The sequence below is a fragment of the Strix aluco genome, chromosome 1 (assembly GCF_031877795.1).
Source record: "Strix aluco isolate bStrAlu1 chromosome 1, bStrAlu1.hap1, whole genome shotgun sequence".
NCBI classification, from domain to species: Eukaryota; Metazoa; Chordata; class Aves; order Strigiformes; family Strigidae; genus Strix; species Strix aluco.
The window spans coordinates 101,370,956-101,388,242 of record NC_133931.1 but is presented as its reverse complement, the minus strand read 5'-3'; the positions used below and the strand labels follow the sequence as shown (position 1 = coordinate 101,388,242).

At 36.0% G+C, this 17,287-nt stretch overlaps 1 protein-coding gene across 4 annotated transcripts in view; it reads right to left on the bottom strand.

The window, feature by feature from the left end:
* The window catches only part of CDKAL1 (CDKAL1 threonylcarbamoyladenosine tRNA methylthiotransferase), a 421,071-nt gene that overhangs the window by 79,107 nt on the left and 324,677 nt on the right, over positions 1-17,287 (bottom strand). For all 4 annotated transcript variants that reach the window (XM_074829387.1, XM_074829378.1, XM_074829370.1 and 1 more), the window contains one exon: positions 16,631-16,693. In XM_074829387.1, coding sequence (XP_074685488.1) covers positions 16,631-16,693 — 63 coding nt within the window. The remainder of the gene's footprint in view (positions 1-16,630; positions 16,694-17,287) is intronic.

Genomic DNA, 17,287 nt, shown 5'->3' with positions numbered 1-17,287 from the left:
CTCATTGGCTCCAGGTTTTTGTTTTTGTGCAATTATGTTCCCAGAACCATGTAACCTGTAGTGAAGGAAAGAAATACACCAAAGCACAGAAGATCTATTTCTAAAGATAATTTTGAGAGCACTCTCAACAGAAATTATGTATATGCATGTGATATAATGGCATATTATCTACCACTAAAGACAAAATAGCTTTCTTGGCAATAACATCATCCTATTTCCAATATGAATAATTGTATTACTTCGATTTAGATATGAGGCATTACAAAGGTTTTATAGTAAGTACTTTCACTTTCCCTACTTCTACGAAATGTGTTGATGTACAGGCCCAATTTCTTACCAGACACACAGAGCATGCACAGTGTACACAGTTGCCAACCATTAACAGAGAATGTATGCTACATACCCACAGAATAAAATTGCTAAAGGGCTCCCCCTCCCCTTAAAACTACAAGCATCACAAGAAAAGGAATTACTCAAAGACAGTACTTATAAAGGAGTTTAAAAACCTCGCATGTAGTCTCACAGAAGGAAGAATCCTTTGGAAGAATATTAAAAATCTTCATATTTATGCTCTCCCAGATTATTATTCATATCAAATCCTGTAGATTTTTAAATAGAAACAAGTAGAATTTTAAAACATAACTATCGATAGTATCTGTTTCTAATATCCAAACATCCTACAATAAATTGACATTATCCTTTGATACAATGGTACTAATAATCAGTATAACAGCAAAACCAGATACCAGTATATAAATAGGCTTGGAAAGGAGTCCGTTAAAAGGTTTAGTCATTCCATTTGCTGATTTTTGTAAAGCTTCATAAAAAATTGAATATGCATATAGAAGCTGGTAAACCTTAACAAATTTAAAAGTATTTACTACTTAATGTTTTTTTCAACATAGGGAGTGAGAATAAAAATAAACCAGAAAAATTCAACCCAAAATTGAACTCCCTCTATTATCCGTATTGAAACAGAAACAAAAACCACAGTGGCGATGAGATAACGTGCAGCATCACGACAACAATGCAGGGCATATTTCTACAGAATTGACTGGCATTGACTTCAAGAAGCTAAGTCATTAAATCTGCATGGACTAAGATAAGATTGACTGAAGTTGTTCAGCTGAAAAGCATAGGCAGGACTTGCATTTCAGAAAATATGGTAATAAAAAGTTTCTTCATATTGAGCTGCTACTGAAAGTCATCAGATGAAAACACCAGTAGTCTGTATCTACTGATGACAACTTCTAGTGGGCAATTTCCCCAAGCTGGCATGTACAACCTTGAAAAGAGATGAAAAGAGATCTGTGGTATAAATGTTTCACTTTTTAGGGATTTCTATTAACCATCCTGCAGGCTCTGAACTCACCCTTTGATACTACATCCCACTGTTTAAATGACAATATCAATGATTTTTCAGTTCTCAGGAAGATACTAGCAAATATATATTACCTTTTTCTCCATGTTTTGACGTGTAATACAGAAGTGAATGTATCTTCTTCATATCTGACAAAGTTCAGAGGATCCTTTGCAGAAAGTTACTACAAACAACTGTCATTTTCACAGTAGACCTTTGCTACCAAGAAGGTATTAGACTGCTCCAGCTTCCACCAGCCTGTACGGTGATGCTGCTGTTACAAGTTGGAAGCTGGATAACAAGAACACCGGGGAGCAGTGTGTGTACTGAAGGACTCTTCTGAGCTTGAGGATCCAGGCTTTTACGAATAGCCAACAGGGAGCTTAGGAGAAGATACTGATTATGCCTGTTGGCAAGACTTTAACTTTTTAACTTCCATAACGTCTCTGAGGTAAGCTATAATTACAGTAATTCAGGCAAAATAAGGTGGGAGTTCTATATCTGGGAGGCACAGGGTGAAATTATTCAAAAACAATTGTGGATTTACTAGAGAACTGTAATTCAACACTGGGCACAGTCTGATCAGTAGTGTGGCCATGAAGATTTTTTTAAAAATCCTCCTTAGCACACAAATGAAGATGGTACTTTTGTAATAATCTTGGAATTGTAGAATACCAGGTAAGGATCAGCTGGTCCTACCTTTCTGGCAAAAGCACTGTCTAGACAAGCTGGCCCAGCACCTGCTCCAGCTGAATCTTAAAATTGTCCAGTGTTGGGGAATCCACCACTTCCCTGGGGAGATTATTCCAGTGGCTGATTGTTCTCATTGTGAAAAATGTTCCTCTTGTGTCCAGTGGGAATCTCCTCAGGAGTAACTTATACCTGTTACCCCTTGTCTTTTCCATGTGAGTCCTTGTAAAAAGGGAGTCTCCATCTTCTTTGTGGCCACCCTTTACTGGAGCATGGTGATAAGGCCTCCCCTAAGCCTTCTCTCCTTGAGGCTGAACAAACCCAGTTCTCTCAGCCTTTCCTCACATAGCAGGCTTCTCAGTGCTTTGATTATCTTTGTGGTCCCCCTCTGGACCTTCTCCAGGCTGTCCACATCTTTTTGTATAGCTGGGACCAAAACTGAGCACAGTATTCCAGGTGGCCTGACAAGCACTGAGTAGAGTGGGATAATGACTTAATGCTTAATGATTAAGCAGGTTTTGTTTATCCTAATTTTCAGCATCTACACCTAATTTAACACAGATTATTGGTGAATTATGATTCTCTCAACCACAGATTTCTATTTTAAAAAGCTGTGAGACTGTAAACAAACAAACCAGCCTTGTCTTCAAAATAAATATACAAGAAAACATGAATGCATTAGAGGAAGACAACAGAAAAAGCAGTTTTGCAGAAAAATAAATGAACAAATGTGAGACAGGGTACTCTCAGCACCTGCATAGTGCTAGACTTTAAGGAGCTTTATATCTGTATTAAATATAGTGATTGAATTTTCTAAAATCTTCCTCAAGACCTGTTTCTTGCTGTAGTATGTCAAACAACTTTCTAATATGCCATTAATTCTGAACCCTAAGTACAGCTTTAAATTATAAAGAATTCATGCCAGATGTCTTGAAATAAACCACATCTACTCTACAGAGAGACATCATCGAGCCTGGCAGAAATAAAATTAGAACAGAAGTTTTGCTTTAGTTGGTGGGGTATTGATGAACATTGCTCCACCTCCCTGGTAAGTTATACATGGAAGTCTTCTGTACCTCATTCTTAAGGTATTATCACAAGCAAAGCAGAGGGAACAATAAATTAAAAAAAAAAAATTCCAAAGTACCTGCAAGCTCTACTAATGAGAATATTGAGGAAAAGTGAGAGAAAATTAGGCAAAAAAGTAAATATAAAGCAAGAAACAAAACCCCACAAAAACCCCCCAACAATAATGCAATTTACAGCTGTCAATGAAAAACTGGTGGCTGTGATACTTCCAGATCATTTGATTGGTGAGGAACACCTAAGAAAGCACACCCAGTGTGACCTCTAAACGCTGGACTTTGGGATACATCAAATGTCCTTACTGGATTTCTTACTAAGAGTATAAAGCATTGCTGTCTGTCCACTATTTCATGGAGTGTTATATCCATAGCAGTATAGATGGAAGGGAATCCAGTGCAGCTTCTCATTCCGTGTTCTTTGAAAATTTAAATGGTGAAGATTAAGTAGCTTCTAAAATGTAACATCTAGCTCATGGCTTCAATGTGACAGGGTATACCATAGGACAAATTTTTCCCTTAAGTCATATTGTAAAATATCACAGAATGAAAGCAACTGAATGAAGAGTATAGATAACTGCTTACTTGTCATTAGAAATCCAGATAAAATCCGGAACACTTAACAACTGCATGTTGGCTGATTAATTCCTACATACGTATTGGAAGACTATTATTCATTTTGCTAATCCAACAATACAATACCTTAAATACACTGTTGTCAAACTCTACCAGAAGCCCTCAATATGGCCTATTACTGACTTTTGTATATTGTACATATAATTAAGATTCTTAAATTTTCCCCAAGATGTGAATTTAAATATGACAATTTTAAGATGCTCTACACATATAGAATTTTAAATCTGATGACATTCTATTTCAGAAACTATTATCTCAACCTATGTTTATAAAGAAGCAAGGAACTTCAGCATATCACCAAAGCAGAAGCAAGAGAAATTTTATGATTTACTTAAAACAGTTGAGATGCAACTCAAATGCTTTAGGCAAGTCCATTGTTCCTAACAGAAAACAATATCAACACAATTTTCACAGAAAATTTTTCACAGAAAGAGTGGTCAGACAGTGGAACAGGCTGCCCAGGGAGGTGGTGGAGTCACCATCCCTGGATGTGTTTAAGGGTCGTTTAGATGAGATGTTGGGGGATACGGTGTAGGGGAGAACTTTGTAGAGTAGGGCTGATGGTTGGACTCAATGATCCCAAGGGTCTTTTCCAATCTGAATGATTCTGTGATTCTATGATAAGGCAGTGTCTATAAAAGGCTGATAGAAAGCACAATAAAATAAAGTTAAAACAGTAGGAGTAAAATCAAAATATTGGCATTTGTAAGCAGAGATTTATTTAGAGACCTGTTTATCCCAATACAAACTGTATGACAGGACTGTTGCTCTCTTTTATATGACTGGAACCTATAGGAATTAAATACACAAACACATATATACATGCACTTTTCTTTTCCACGTACATGTACTTATTAAAAAATCCTGTCTACATTTTCTTAGTTTGGAATATGATTAATGCAGCCTATCAGAAGCCAGATGGTGCAAAACCAGAGCCATCAATCAAAATGAAAAGACCACTGAGTGCTATCCAGAGCGATGTGCTCTCAAATGGAATTTCTGGTCACAGACCCTAACGCGCGATGTGCAGGGGAAGCCAGAAACATCACGGCACTGCCCCTAAGGAACAGACAGAAACACATCAGGCTTTGTTAGGCAAAAAACCTGGAGAAGTAGTACTTGCTCCTGTAGGCTCTGACTGAGAAAGGCTCTGCAAGCCAAATATATGTACTTTAAATAAAAAATTAAAAGCAAGCTCTTTAATGAATTTAATAATGTTTGCACTGATGACAGTATCTGTCAAACTGTGCACTTGCCATTTGATTTAATATGGGATTGTGCCATACATTAACAAAGCAGCTGCCACCGTCTGTCTGACACGTGAATTGGTATTTAATGTCTGCTCCTGCACAGGATTTACAAATGATTCATATTTTTAGCTTTTTATTACACATTTTCTGCAAACGTTCTACGGAAAACAAAGTTGGAGTTTGCAACATAAAACAGTGATGGCTTATGTCTTGTAAGGTTTTGTACCAAGCAGGCCTTTTATATAAAAAATATGCTTGTAAAAATAAAAGGCATGAAGGAGCATAATTTGCCATATACACGCCTCATAAATGATGCTAGCAATATTAAAGGAGATGTGAAAATGAGCAGCAATAAGAACACACAGGTATTTTTTCCTGAAAAAAGCATGACAGTATGAAATAAAGGATTTGTCAGCATGACTGCTTGTATTTGCAACCTGAAGTGTTTTATCACAACACCTCTCTTATGTGTGCTACATTTATCAAATTTCACAGAAATGTATTTTGGAAAAAAAAAATGCTGTGTTTTAAAGACATTTGTCAACTACTTGCATATTCATCTTTTTTTTTTTTTCTATAAGGCTAGATGACTATGTATGACTATCACAATTGTATGAGGAACGGGTGAAAGAAAAATGAAACGTGACCTAAAGCAGCATTTATATGAACTAAAATGTCATCGTTAAAGATCAACCTCTTAGTTGCTTTCAGTGATATTAGAAAATGCCACATTTATCACAAAGAAATTATAATGGTCCTGTTCCTTTAAGGAGATATAAACCCTCAATTTTTATCCTGATGGATCACGAGATACCAAACCTTAAATTCAGCACTGGTCCTCTTATACTTCAGATACTGCAAATAAGTAGAGGCAGTCTCCAGAATGACAGGCAGAAGCTACAGCTTCTTGGAAAGATGATTTTTTTGATGTTGTAATCTCATCAAAATTGAAATGATGAAGTAAATTCCAAAGAAGATAGCTGCCACACAAGCCTCTCAAGCTGGAGCCTTTCCCTCAAAAAACACATGGAAGAATGGGTAATTTATTTTATCCATCTTTGGATTGGTAAAGTTTTTTGGATGAAAACTATTTTATGTTCATAAAATACCAGAATACAGAGGAAAAACAATACAAAGAACACGTCATATTTGAGGAACAAAATATGCTTTGTTAACAAATGTACATTTATAAAAATCCAGGTTTGTACCTCTCTCTCTGCTAACAGCACCACTCTTTCCTTCCGATACACTAAAGCTCAAGTACAGCTGAAATTAAATCATGTGTTTTAGAAACTTTCTTCTGCCTTGAACTGGGGCCTAGACCTCCATGGTGTGGCTATACTGCGGAGTGAACTCAAACTCTGCTGACTCTGGGCCTCCACCCTTAAACTAGGTTTGGAAGTCTTCCAAGCCTACCCTAATTACACAGATAGAGTATGTTAGTATCTGGGTAATTTAACTGAACATTGCTAGTTTTACTGAAAGCATGCATACTAAATCACCAGAGCACTAACATCATTCAGTGCTGATCCCACAACTCTCAAAAAGATGAGCAATTGGTAAGAACCATCGGATGTTTTTCTAGTTACATCTGAATACAAAACCCCCCTCTGCCCTAAGACACAGGCAGACTGAGTGCAAGAACACCGAGAGCATGTTTGTAAGAACCCTAAATTTCACATGCAGCTAAAATGCTTTGCCGCAGGTGACAATCACCTAGATTAACTATGTAAAATCCACATGGTTTGCTAGCAGATTCTGAGACTCCTCTGCCAGCTGCCCTTCAAAGCAGAGCACTGGAGCTCACGCGGAGAGTGGTCTAACTGTGCTGTGCCCACAGATAGCAGGAGAGTAAGTTTCCTGCATAGAACAATCCAAAGCCCAAATTCTATCTATAGTTTTACAGGGTCACTTTACTCAGACCTGTCTTTTCAACTGTATGATAACTAACCTTTCTTCACTCTTTTAAGTGGGATATATAGTACAGAGAAGAAATTATAACAAAATAAAAACTAAGAGTGTTGCTCGTTCCAAGAGTTTAAATGACAGCAGAAGATGGAATTGTAGCAAGTGCTGACTTAGTATGAATTGCGAAAAACGTGATCCCATCCTTCCCTGACTTACTTGAAATATACCAGATTGATTCGAAGTATCATCCAGAAACAGTCTCAAATCAAAGTTTTTGTTGATGATGTTTTTTCATGTGTGTGCATACATATATGTAAGGCTATGCAGAAGACTATTAAAGAGAGGATAAGGAGATCAACATTTCCATACTCTTATTATCAGACACAAAGCCAGAAAACACACAACTGCTTCACAGCTTTATATAAAAGGGTCATTAAAACAAGCTTTTAAACAGGAATATGGAAGAAGAAAAGTAAATGTAATATGTTCACTCCATGCAAGGAAGTAAAAACCTTACCCAAGATTCTGGGTACCAGCAGATTACCAAAAATCTTCTGGTAATAAAAGCATTGACACCAACTTGCTTAACGTCTAGAACTTTAAATAACACGTCAACTTAATTCAAGTATACACAAAGACTGTAGCAATTTTATAAGCAAAACCAACTACTGTTCTCCAGTGAAAAGATAGGGATCAGAATGTAAGGCTAATTATCATATCCATTAGCAAAGTTCCTAAAACATGGGTCTCTGGATATATAATTAATTAAAAGCAAGCTCAAGAGCTTGGTCATAGGAACACTGAGATTAACAGCAAATTTTAAATTCTTGAATAGCGAAGAACTCCACTACCACCTCTGAGGGTAGGTTCCCATGACATTGTGCTGATGCACTGCTACACCTGCTGCAGGGACACCTTCCCCTCTGACAGCAACATTGTTTCCCATAGCCACTTCAATGTTGTGATGGTGTTCAGCTGTAGAACCAAGGGGCTCCATAAATATAAAGAGTTAAAAACCAAGAAAGACAGGTGAATTAAAGTAAATGGAAGGAGAATACAATGTTAACACCTGAAGAAGATACTAAACAAAGAATAGTTAGGTAGGAAGAAACAGAAAAAATAAGGTAGACTACACAAAGAAGAAATAAACTTTTTTTTTGAGGGGGGAGAAATAGCAATAGAATAAAGAAAGAGGGAGGGGAAAAAATATGAGAGAAGGTGAAAGATAACTGGGAAATCCAATCAACTAGAAACTGCACAGCGACAGAGAGATACAGGACAAATGAGATGTTAGGGAATGGGAGAAGAAAAGACACTTGAACTTGATCTGAACTTGAAATGACCATTAGTTATCCACTCCATCATATTGCCAATGCAAGATTAAAGAGAGCTTAAAAGAAATTTTAACAGGGCCAGGCCTGTTTACTTTTTTGTGATGTCAAGGTTTTCCAGCAACTAATTTTAAAAAACCTAAAATACTTTTCTTTTTCATACTTTTGTGTCACTACACAGTAATGATGGGCAAGGTACATAAGTGATACAAGACATGCAGCAAAAGGTAATACTTTTCTCTGGAAAATAACAAGGGGATTAATGCTCCTCAGACAATTTGTTTTCCTTGAGTTCACATGACAGATATTTAATGTGTCCATAAAACTTGTGTTTTATTTTATATTTCAGTATTTTTTTGGAGGTAAAAAATTCTTATCTGGGGCAATCTGCTGTACCAGGTAGCATTTGCATGTCGTACCAAGGAAAAAACCTGAAGTAACTGACCACTATTGTTGTGATTCTTTAACTGAGAAAATGTATAGAAGTTTTTACATGGGAAGGAGGGGTGTATGTGGATTGTACCATCTTATTTCTTAAAACCGTTCTCAAGATCATTAATGAAGATACTTCAATAATATGCTGGTAACTGTGAAACCTCATTCAACGTCTAAGCCAGTGCATCATTATATAGTATATAATATAATAATATATTAGTATATCTATTATATTATATATCTTATATTGTATTAGATACCTTTGCATATAGAGCCAAACATGATTTGGCAGGCTATTGTTAATAGTTTTTTAGAAAAATACTTTTAAAAAGATAGAAAAAAAAGAACCTGTTTAAACTAAAACAGGAACAGCCTCCCTGCTGGTTGATAACTGGGGTAACAATCCTAAACAACTCAGTTAGCATCAGACAGCATTAGATGCTTTAAATATCCATATTATTATATATTATTAATATTCTATTTAAATATAAAATTATTACAGCAAAAGTTACTAGCATTGAATACAGTTTTAACCAACGTATTAAGCATATATACACTACCTGTTTGTATATATTTAAGGTTTTGTGTAAAACGAAAACAACAAACCAACCATTGGTTGTACAGCAATAAATTCAGGAATTGGATTTTTGTTTTTTCATTTTCTGAAATATACCCTTCAAATAAAATATCAAGTCATTTACCCCAACATTTCAGCTATAGAATTAAGACAGAGCAGATATGTCTTTTTCTATACAGTGTATTCAACAGAGAAGTAAGCCCTTTTGTTGCATTGCTTTCCTTGTTTATTCTTCTATTCTCTACAAAACCCTAAAACAATTCCTGATATTTGAACAGCTGTTTCTAAACTGTCTATATATTAGCTTGCTCTGCGTTACAGATGGCATAAACTTCAATGCAGCGAAGAGTTAAGTCAAGAAAAAGCAGGAGCTTTTCAGGCCACTAGATTTTCTTCACTATCATCAAGTAGTGTTCAAGTGTGCCATTAGCACAAGGCCACTGCGCTGTTCTTCCAAATAGAAATTGCTTTTCTCTTTCAGTAGTCTTCTTTGAAGCCTCACATCATATCAAGAATACAAAACAGCTTTTTGTAACCTCCTCCAAAAAGCAGTTCTGAACACGAGGGAAGGGAAAAGAGAAGAATGGATGTAGGTTACAATAAGAATATTTCCATAAAACGCAGTCATATCTGACATCTGAGCTATTAAATTAAACCTGAAATCTATTTTGAGGCAGGAGATAGCAAAAGGCTCTGTCTCTTTTCAGCAATAACCTAGAAATCCTTTTCATCTTACAGAAGAACAATTCAAAGCACCTGCTTTAGGAAATCCAGACTATGGCTTATATCACAGGCATTGCAACCTCACAGTCGCCTTATGATTTAGTACAATGCTGCTCCTGGAATAAATGGAAAGGAGGTTAAAAGGATTTTTGTTATTTTCCAGAATCATACACCCAAGTCATTACCCAAAAAATCTGAAGGCTGAGACACTATCTCAAAACTACTTCCTTTTTTTCTGGCTCAAAAGTAAAACCTACACACTCACAGCACTTCCACTCCACATGCACATCTTACAAACCACAGTTAATAGCTGAGAAATATTACTGTCCTTAGGAAAAATAACAAGAATTGCTTGTGTTTTTCAGCAGTTCTGAAATTTCCCATTTCCAAATTTCAAAAAGCGTCCAAACCTGGTTTACTTAAACAGGCTAGCTGCCATGCCTCATATGTAAAACAAACCACTTACTAATGCCAGCAGCTATGAAAGGTGGCCAGCAACAAACACAGAAGTAGAAGGTAGCAAAGTCTGGGAGGTCAGGAACTACTAAAAAGGTACAAGCACAGATTACTGAAGGATATAAATCTCACCTGCCAGGTATGTTTAATGCTGCAGCTATGTTTTAGTCTTTCATTAGCTTCTTTTAAGAAACTAGTCTCATAGCAATACTTCCAACTCTGCAAGTGCCCTCTCAATGTAATCACATCATACCACAGTGCAGACACATCAAAACCAAAGTTTTTAGGATCTAATTAACAGAGTAGTATGGTGATGCCTGTCATTAGAAAGTTAGCCAACATAGGCATTTTAGAGTTGTTTCTTTCAGTAGACATCAGATTTTCCTTTGTTCAATTTTACTTATTTGTGAAGGATGCACAGAAGGTCCAGCTTCCCTGAACACGGGAGAAGAATGAAAGGAACGAGCTCACTGGTAGGAAAACTGGTCCCAACAGAAGCGCTTAACTTCCCATCTCCCCCAGTTTCTGCTGTATAACTAAGCAATCCTCACCATGGTGAAGACAATTTCGCTGGTTCTCAGTGCCACCACCACCACGCTCCATTGCCCTGCCACAGGCTGCGGTCCTCAGAGGCCACCAGCTACAGCACAGGGGCCGGAAAGAATGCAGGACTAGACAGGTTTCGCTACCAGAAGCCAATCGATTCCAATCCCTCACCCCTTACCTGAGATTTTCCTCTTGCTTTTGGATACTTCATGTTTCACACAGGTACCTATGACGACTTCCAGACAATGCCACAGCCTTGGGCATTGCTATAATTAATATTTTGCATTATTGTCAATGAAAACCACTTAGGCTGTACAGATATGCCTCCACAGGCAGTGCCAAAAGAGATCCTACCTGTTTGATGGTGGGCTCCTGTCTGTTTCATTATGAAAATGCAGTTTCACCCCCTCATTACTTACAGCTTTTTTCAATGTATAGTAGTATTGTTCTTTAATTTTTCTGACTTACAAATGCCTCAAACTCTCCAGAGGAGCTACAGAATCCTGCAGAATAAAGAGGTGCCCTACAAGCTGTTTAAGGATGCTGACATCAGATTATTTTCTGTTAAAAATTGGGGTAAGTTTTGGTTGAAAACAATTATCATGTCTGTAAGTGACAGCAGCCATTGGCACCTTATGGATAGCCATACATAATCTTGTTATTAATCTTACTTGAGACAGTTATGCACACATCTACCTTTATCAAAGACAACAGAATACAGGACATCATGCCTTGCCTCCTGAAATTCCATACCAGGCCAACAGCTAGCCGAAAAACAAATGAAAAAGAAAAAACGAAAAAAAGAAAGCTTTTTGTCAGTTAATAGTTTATCTTAATACAATGGCCCATATAATTTGCCAATCACACAGGAATTGTCTACGAGGTTATAATTTTTTTGAGTGTTTTAACATTTCCAAAATACATTAATAAAAAACCATTGTAAAACATGAGGCTTAAAGACTTTACGATTATTTTAGTAGTATTGCATCAATTAGAGCACATTTTGAAATAGTAATTTGTTTTTTCTTAATCCTGAGCACTTTCAACTTGGAGAAAAATCTCTCAAAAACCTCTTTTCAAATCACATGAACACTGACTTTTATTTCTTACTTGGTTGCACACAGCATATGCTAAAACAAATCACTAACGCTGTAAGACATGACCTTATTTTTTCATAGATCATACCCTATTCTTGAGCAAAAGATTAAGGTTGCAAAAGGCAGAAACGAATCTAGAGCTGAGTTTTAAGCACAACTCTCAGAGGATTTCTCACTGTAACAGCACAATGCTGCCAGAGGCATGTATGGACATGCCCTAAGGTCTCTCTCTCTCTGGTGATCCTCTCCAGAAGGCAGAGCAAAATGAATAGTAGTTCTGCTGTATTGTGTTTACTACACGTAAAAACATTCTTTTTCAGAGCATAAATTGAGGATTACAGTTTTAAACAACTGCTCCGGGGCTAGACTGAATACTTAATTCATCTGACAAAAAGAAGAAAAGGAACTAGGGCTCTGTGCTGCTGAGTTTGGACACTTGCTGCATATTGGATCCTGAAGCTGATATTAAGCTTCTCAAACCTGTTGTTTTGACCAGGTAACCTGCTATCACAACTGCCTTAATAGCTTTCCAAAAAATGGGTCACAAATTTTAAAGGGCAAACATTATTTGGGAGAAAGATACTAAGGGAGTTAAACATCTACTGCAGACTGAATAAAATTCTTGCTGTGTGCAATATGGAACCTCATAGCGTACACACAAGATTCAGAAGAAATTACTTGTGTGCAAACATAATATTTCATTAAATGAGTTAGTAGAAAACTGGCCAAATTATAGCTATGGGTAAAGAGAGCACTCCTCAACTATCTCCTTTTTAATTTTAAATCACTAAAACTGTTGTTGGTACAGCTTTATGAGCAAGTCATTTTTATCTTATTATTCGGATGGTCCTAGAAAAAGATAAACTGTACATATAATTGGAAGAGATGTTCTATTGTTAACTAGAGAAAAGTTACACAGCAGTCAAAATTTGACTCTCAAGAAAGCCAGACTATACATACTCCTACTCTGCATAAACACAGGAAAAAGCAATTATTTTGAAACAAGGAATGGCTTCGTCTACAAATAGAGTTCTATGTATTTTTACACATGCCAACTGGAATAAGTTTGAACAAATGGCAAACACCCACCTGAACAGCTTTTTATAATCAAGATGTATTTCAGCATTTCCTAAATAATTATTTAGTTTTGGAAAGAATTAATTTAAAAAATATCTATTTATTTTAACAAGAAAAAAATAATCTGAGAAAAGTGAGCTTTTTGTATGCGTCTGACATCAAGAATTCAATACATTTGCCATGCGTTCAAAACTGATGCTACAAAGAGTTTTGTCAGTGGCACAGTATCTGAAAGATGCACAGGTTCCCTAGTCAAAGGCTCTGTAAAGCCCTATAGTGACACTAGGTGAAAGAGAACAGGATCAGATCCCCCTGGATAGGATAAGTATACAACCAAAGGGCAATTTTTGAGATTTGATGTTACATGGTTTCATCTGAACAATAAGAAGGGCAACTAGATGGTAAACTATACAAATTTAGGCATTAAAGTATACAGGAGCTTAACTACTCCTCCCGTGCTATCAGCAGAGGCAGAATATCTCCCACTCTTCCATCTATTTTGCATAAAGGAATTTAAAATCTCTGACCCCTCTGCTGCTGAATCAAGGCCTCACTAGATACAAGATAAGACTCCAGACCTGTAAGGAAAAGGAAAAGGAAATCCTTGCTTTCCCCCTCCATAAAAGACCTGGCTTTTCACCTGGGAATGCAGAACCACAAACATTTAAAATGTCTTTCAGGATGCAGAACTTGCACTAGACAGGCAAATATATAGTAAGGTAAAATTTCCAAAAATAGCTATTATTTCCAATAGCTATTAGTCTCCTGAGCAAGCATAAATAGTAACAAGGTTAGTAAGGTGAGTGTACTTACTCTGTCAAAACATCGCTTTCTGGTTTAGTGAGTGAAGCACAACCTTGGAAGAATGAATGTTTTCTGATTGATTCTTCTCTTTTCTAGTGATATGCTACCATAAAAGGCTGAAGTTCTTTCAAATCTCAATAGACAGTCCCATTCCAGCCACTGTAGTTCATAAGCATCCTTTTTACATCTGTTTTATCTACTACTACCAAACTCCAACCTACCCTTTAAGGTTATCTTTTTTACTTTACAAAGGTTCTCAGAAAAAAACCCTTTTAATCAACCAACTAAGAATCCTGGAACCCAGTAATTAAAGTCATTCGTGTCATGGTCCTGCATCACCAACACTTTCACAAAGCCATCACAAAATCTCCTTTTTATGCTTACTGAAGATAATCAAGAAAATAGGAAACAACCCCCTCCAACCAACCCTTCTGCCATGTAAATCAAACAGAACTAGAGTAAAACTAGTACAGACCTCCACTTGAAGTAGCTGTATTTTCAACTAATGTTGATTAATGTTAGATTTAGTATAAAAATGAAGAGCCCTCCCCTGGACTGCAACAATTGTGAAACTGGCAGCTAAGTTGGAATTGAAAAGCACAGAGCAAGAAATCTGCAGTGAGTTTGTTGCAGCCACTACAAATAGGAAGTAGTTAGCAGAAGGGAAACCTTCTCTATCAAATGGAAAATAAGGAAAGATCATCTTTTTAATAAACTTTAACTTGTTCTTTCCCCCCCCTTTCACTCTCAGATATATATGCAGAATGTGCTTGGAAGCAGCAAAAGAGTGGAGCTTCAAAAATCACTCATCAAACAATCGTGCTACTTTTAATAATTTATTAAAGGTCCTAAAACAAAGATCAAAAGGGAATATATCTAAGCATTTATATTCAATTCCACATTGCCTGATGACTAATTTGTAAAGAGTGCACAAGTCTTCACAACTGAAGCCAAAATCATTTGAGGATACTTTGATATAATGCCACAAAGGATATGAGCAGGAAGGCAGCAGGAGTTACAAATGGCCAACCTCCATTAAAAGTACTAATAAAAGAATAATGGAATTTCCTTGTACTATGAATAAAAAGTGTTTGGCACAGGAGAATTTAGACACAGAGAGGAATATCAAAGCTTCTGGGTTATCAGTTGCTTCTCCTTATTAGATCTTAATTGACTTACTATTACATTTACCTTAAAATGCTTCAACTCTAAAAGCAATGATCCCATTCAAAATCTTGTCACACTAATCTCCTTTATTCTTCATGTTTCTCAATTTTCACAGGCCATTAATACCTGTTTTATCAATCCTTGTAAATAATGCAAGTCTATATATAAAAAAATACTTTGAAATGATGGATTTAACTTGAAATGATATATATAATTACTAATATTATAGAATATACCTACTGTTTGTCAATGATTTATTAAAATGTAAATTTTCAAGTTGCTGGTAACTATGGAAGTCTCACAGCAACAACCTACCCGATAAATTTAATTCACTAATATTTACACAATGCATTTCTTTCTCATAGACATATGTGTAGTTACACACATACATGCATGTGTTCATACATAGAGATGGGTGCACATATATACACACTTCTGCCACCTTCTCCCCCCAAATATAAAACCTAGCTAATTTTCCAATGTATGGCTATTTGGTACGTGGCCAGGAGAAGAAGGGGTAGAGTTTAGAACTTTCCTTTGAAATTGCTAAACAAAAAAATGTTTAAAATCTTTCTTTTTTGAAACTTGCAAAATCACACACACTTTACAAAACAGAAGCAGCAAAGACAGTCATCTCATACTGCTGACAAACCGTTAAAGGATTTAGTGCACTTGCTTAAAAAACTATGCCCATAGATGCATTCAAAATAAGAGGAACTCCCTGAAAATATTTACAAACCTACTTAACTCTCCTTCAATCTGCCTGCTTAATGCCTTCTTTTGCATAATGCCTCCAAAACCCCATGACATAGTTATAGCACAGAAATGCTGTGGTATCTGTCTCCTGGTTATCCAGAATCTTCTTGTAACAGCTTTAATTTTTTATTTCACATTGCAATGTCTTTAGGAAAGTGATCTTCTTTTCTTAACCCTATAGCATGGGATATAATAAACAAGCTGGGGTTTTTCTTTTCATCAGGATTCCCATACTTTACAAATAAGGATCAAGTTATAATGATGATTTCTTCTTCTTCCCCCAGACAACCATCAGGCTGTTAGCAAAACAGCCTCTTCCAATGATCTTCCAGAATCAATAGATAATTCATTAGTATCATGTATCTCAGGGCCTAATTGACACAACAGGCTAAGCAACATACTCAAGGGTAACAGTTTCTAAATAGAGAGAAAAAAAGGAGGGGATTCCGATACCACATATGGTCACTTTGCAGGATTTAGTGTCAGTCTATAAATTATACTTCTATGAGGTTAATGTGAGTCATTGGTTTCACAAATCAGAAAATGCAGCGCTTCAAGCTTGGCTTGAAGAAACAAAGAAACATTTATATGATAGCATAATTTAAGTAACATGAATACCCTAGCACTTTCAATTTTATAATTTCCTCTTATTTTTACATTAAATATGAAATACAGTTATCACAAATGTTTGGAATTATTCTTAACAACAAACATAGGTAGTATATTTTTTCTTACCTTATGATCATATGGATTGTATGAATGAAACAGCTGGGACAGATCCTTTGTTCTCTGTTTTTTCTGAAAAACAGTATTAATAAATAAACTGTATTAGAAAAGTTAAAGGAAAAAGAAAGAGACTACTGATTTAAAAAGCTGTATGCAGGTACAAACACATTCTCTCCCCGCTTTGTTAATGGAACTGTAGGTATGAAGAGCAGTGTATGCAGATTAAGGATATTAAATATCACAGGAAATAATTAACATATATATTAACAATGTTAAGAACATATTCTTAATAAATAATAAACATTAATCTATGGAACATCAGTGGAATGTGTAAACAATTCAGATTTGTTTTAATTTCTGCACAATAAATCATAAATAATGTCTTAGAATACAGATAACAAAACTTGAAGATTAGGCTCTAATCTTGCAAAGACTTGTCTACTATTCTAGCATGTACGTGCAGTCTTGCTTTACAGCAGATTAGGTTTAAAGGAAGTCAGTTTAAAGAAGAATCATTTATTATTTTTCAATTTCTTTTGATGCTAATACTCTCATTGCCTTGATTGTGAAAATTAATAGGTGGTATGCCATTTAATGCCAATGCAAAGAGAAAAAAAAAAAATCATTCTGTTAAGAGCAAAGTTCAGAGACAAAACCTGCTTAATC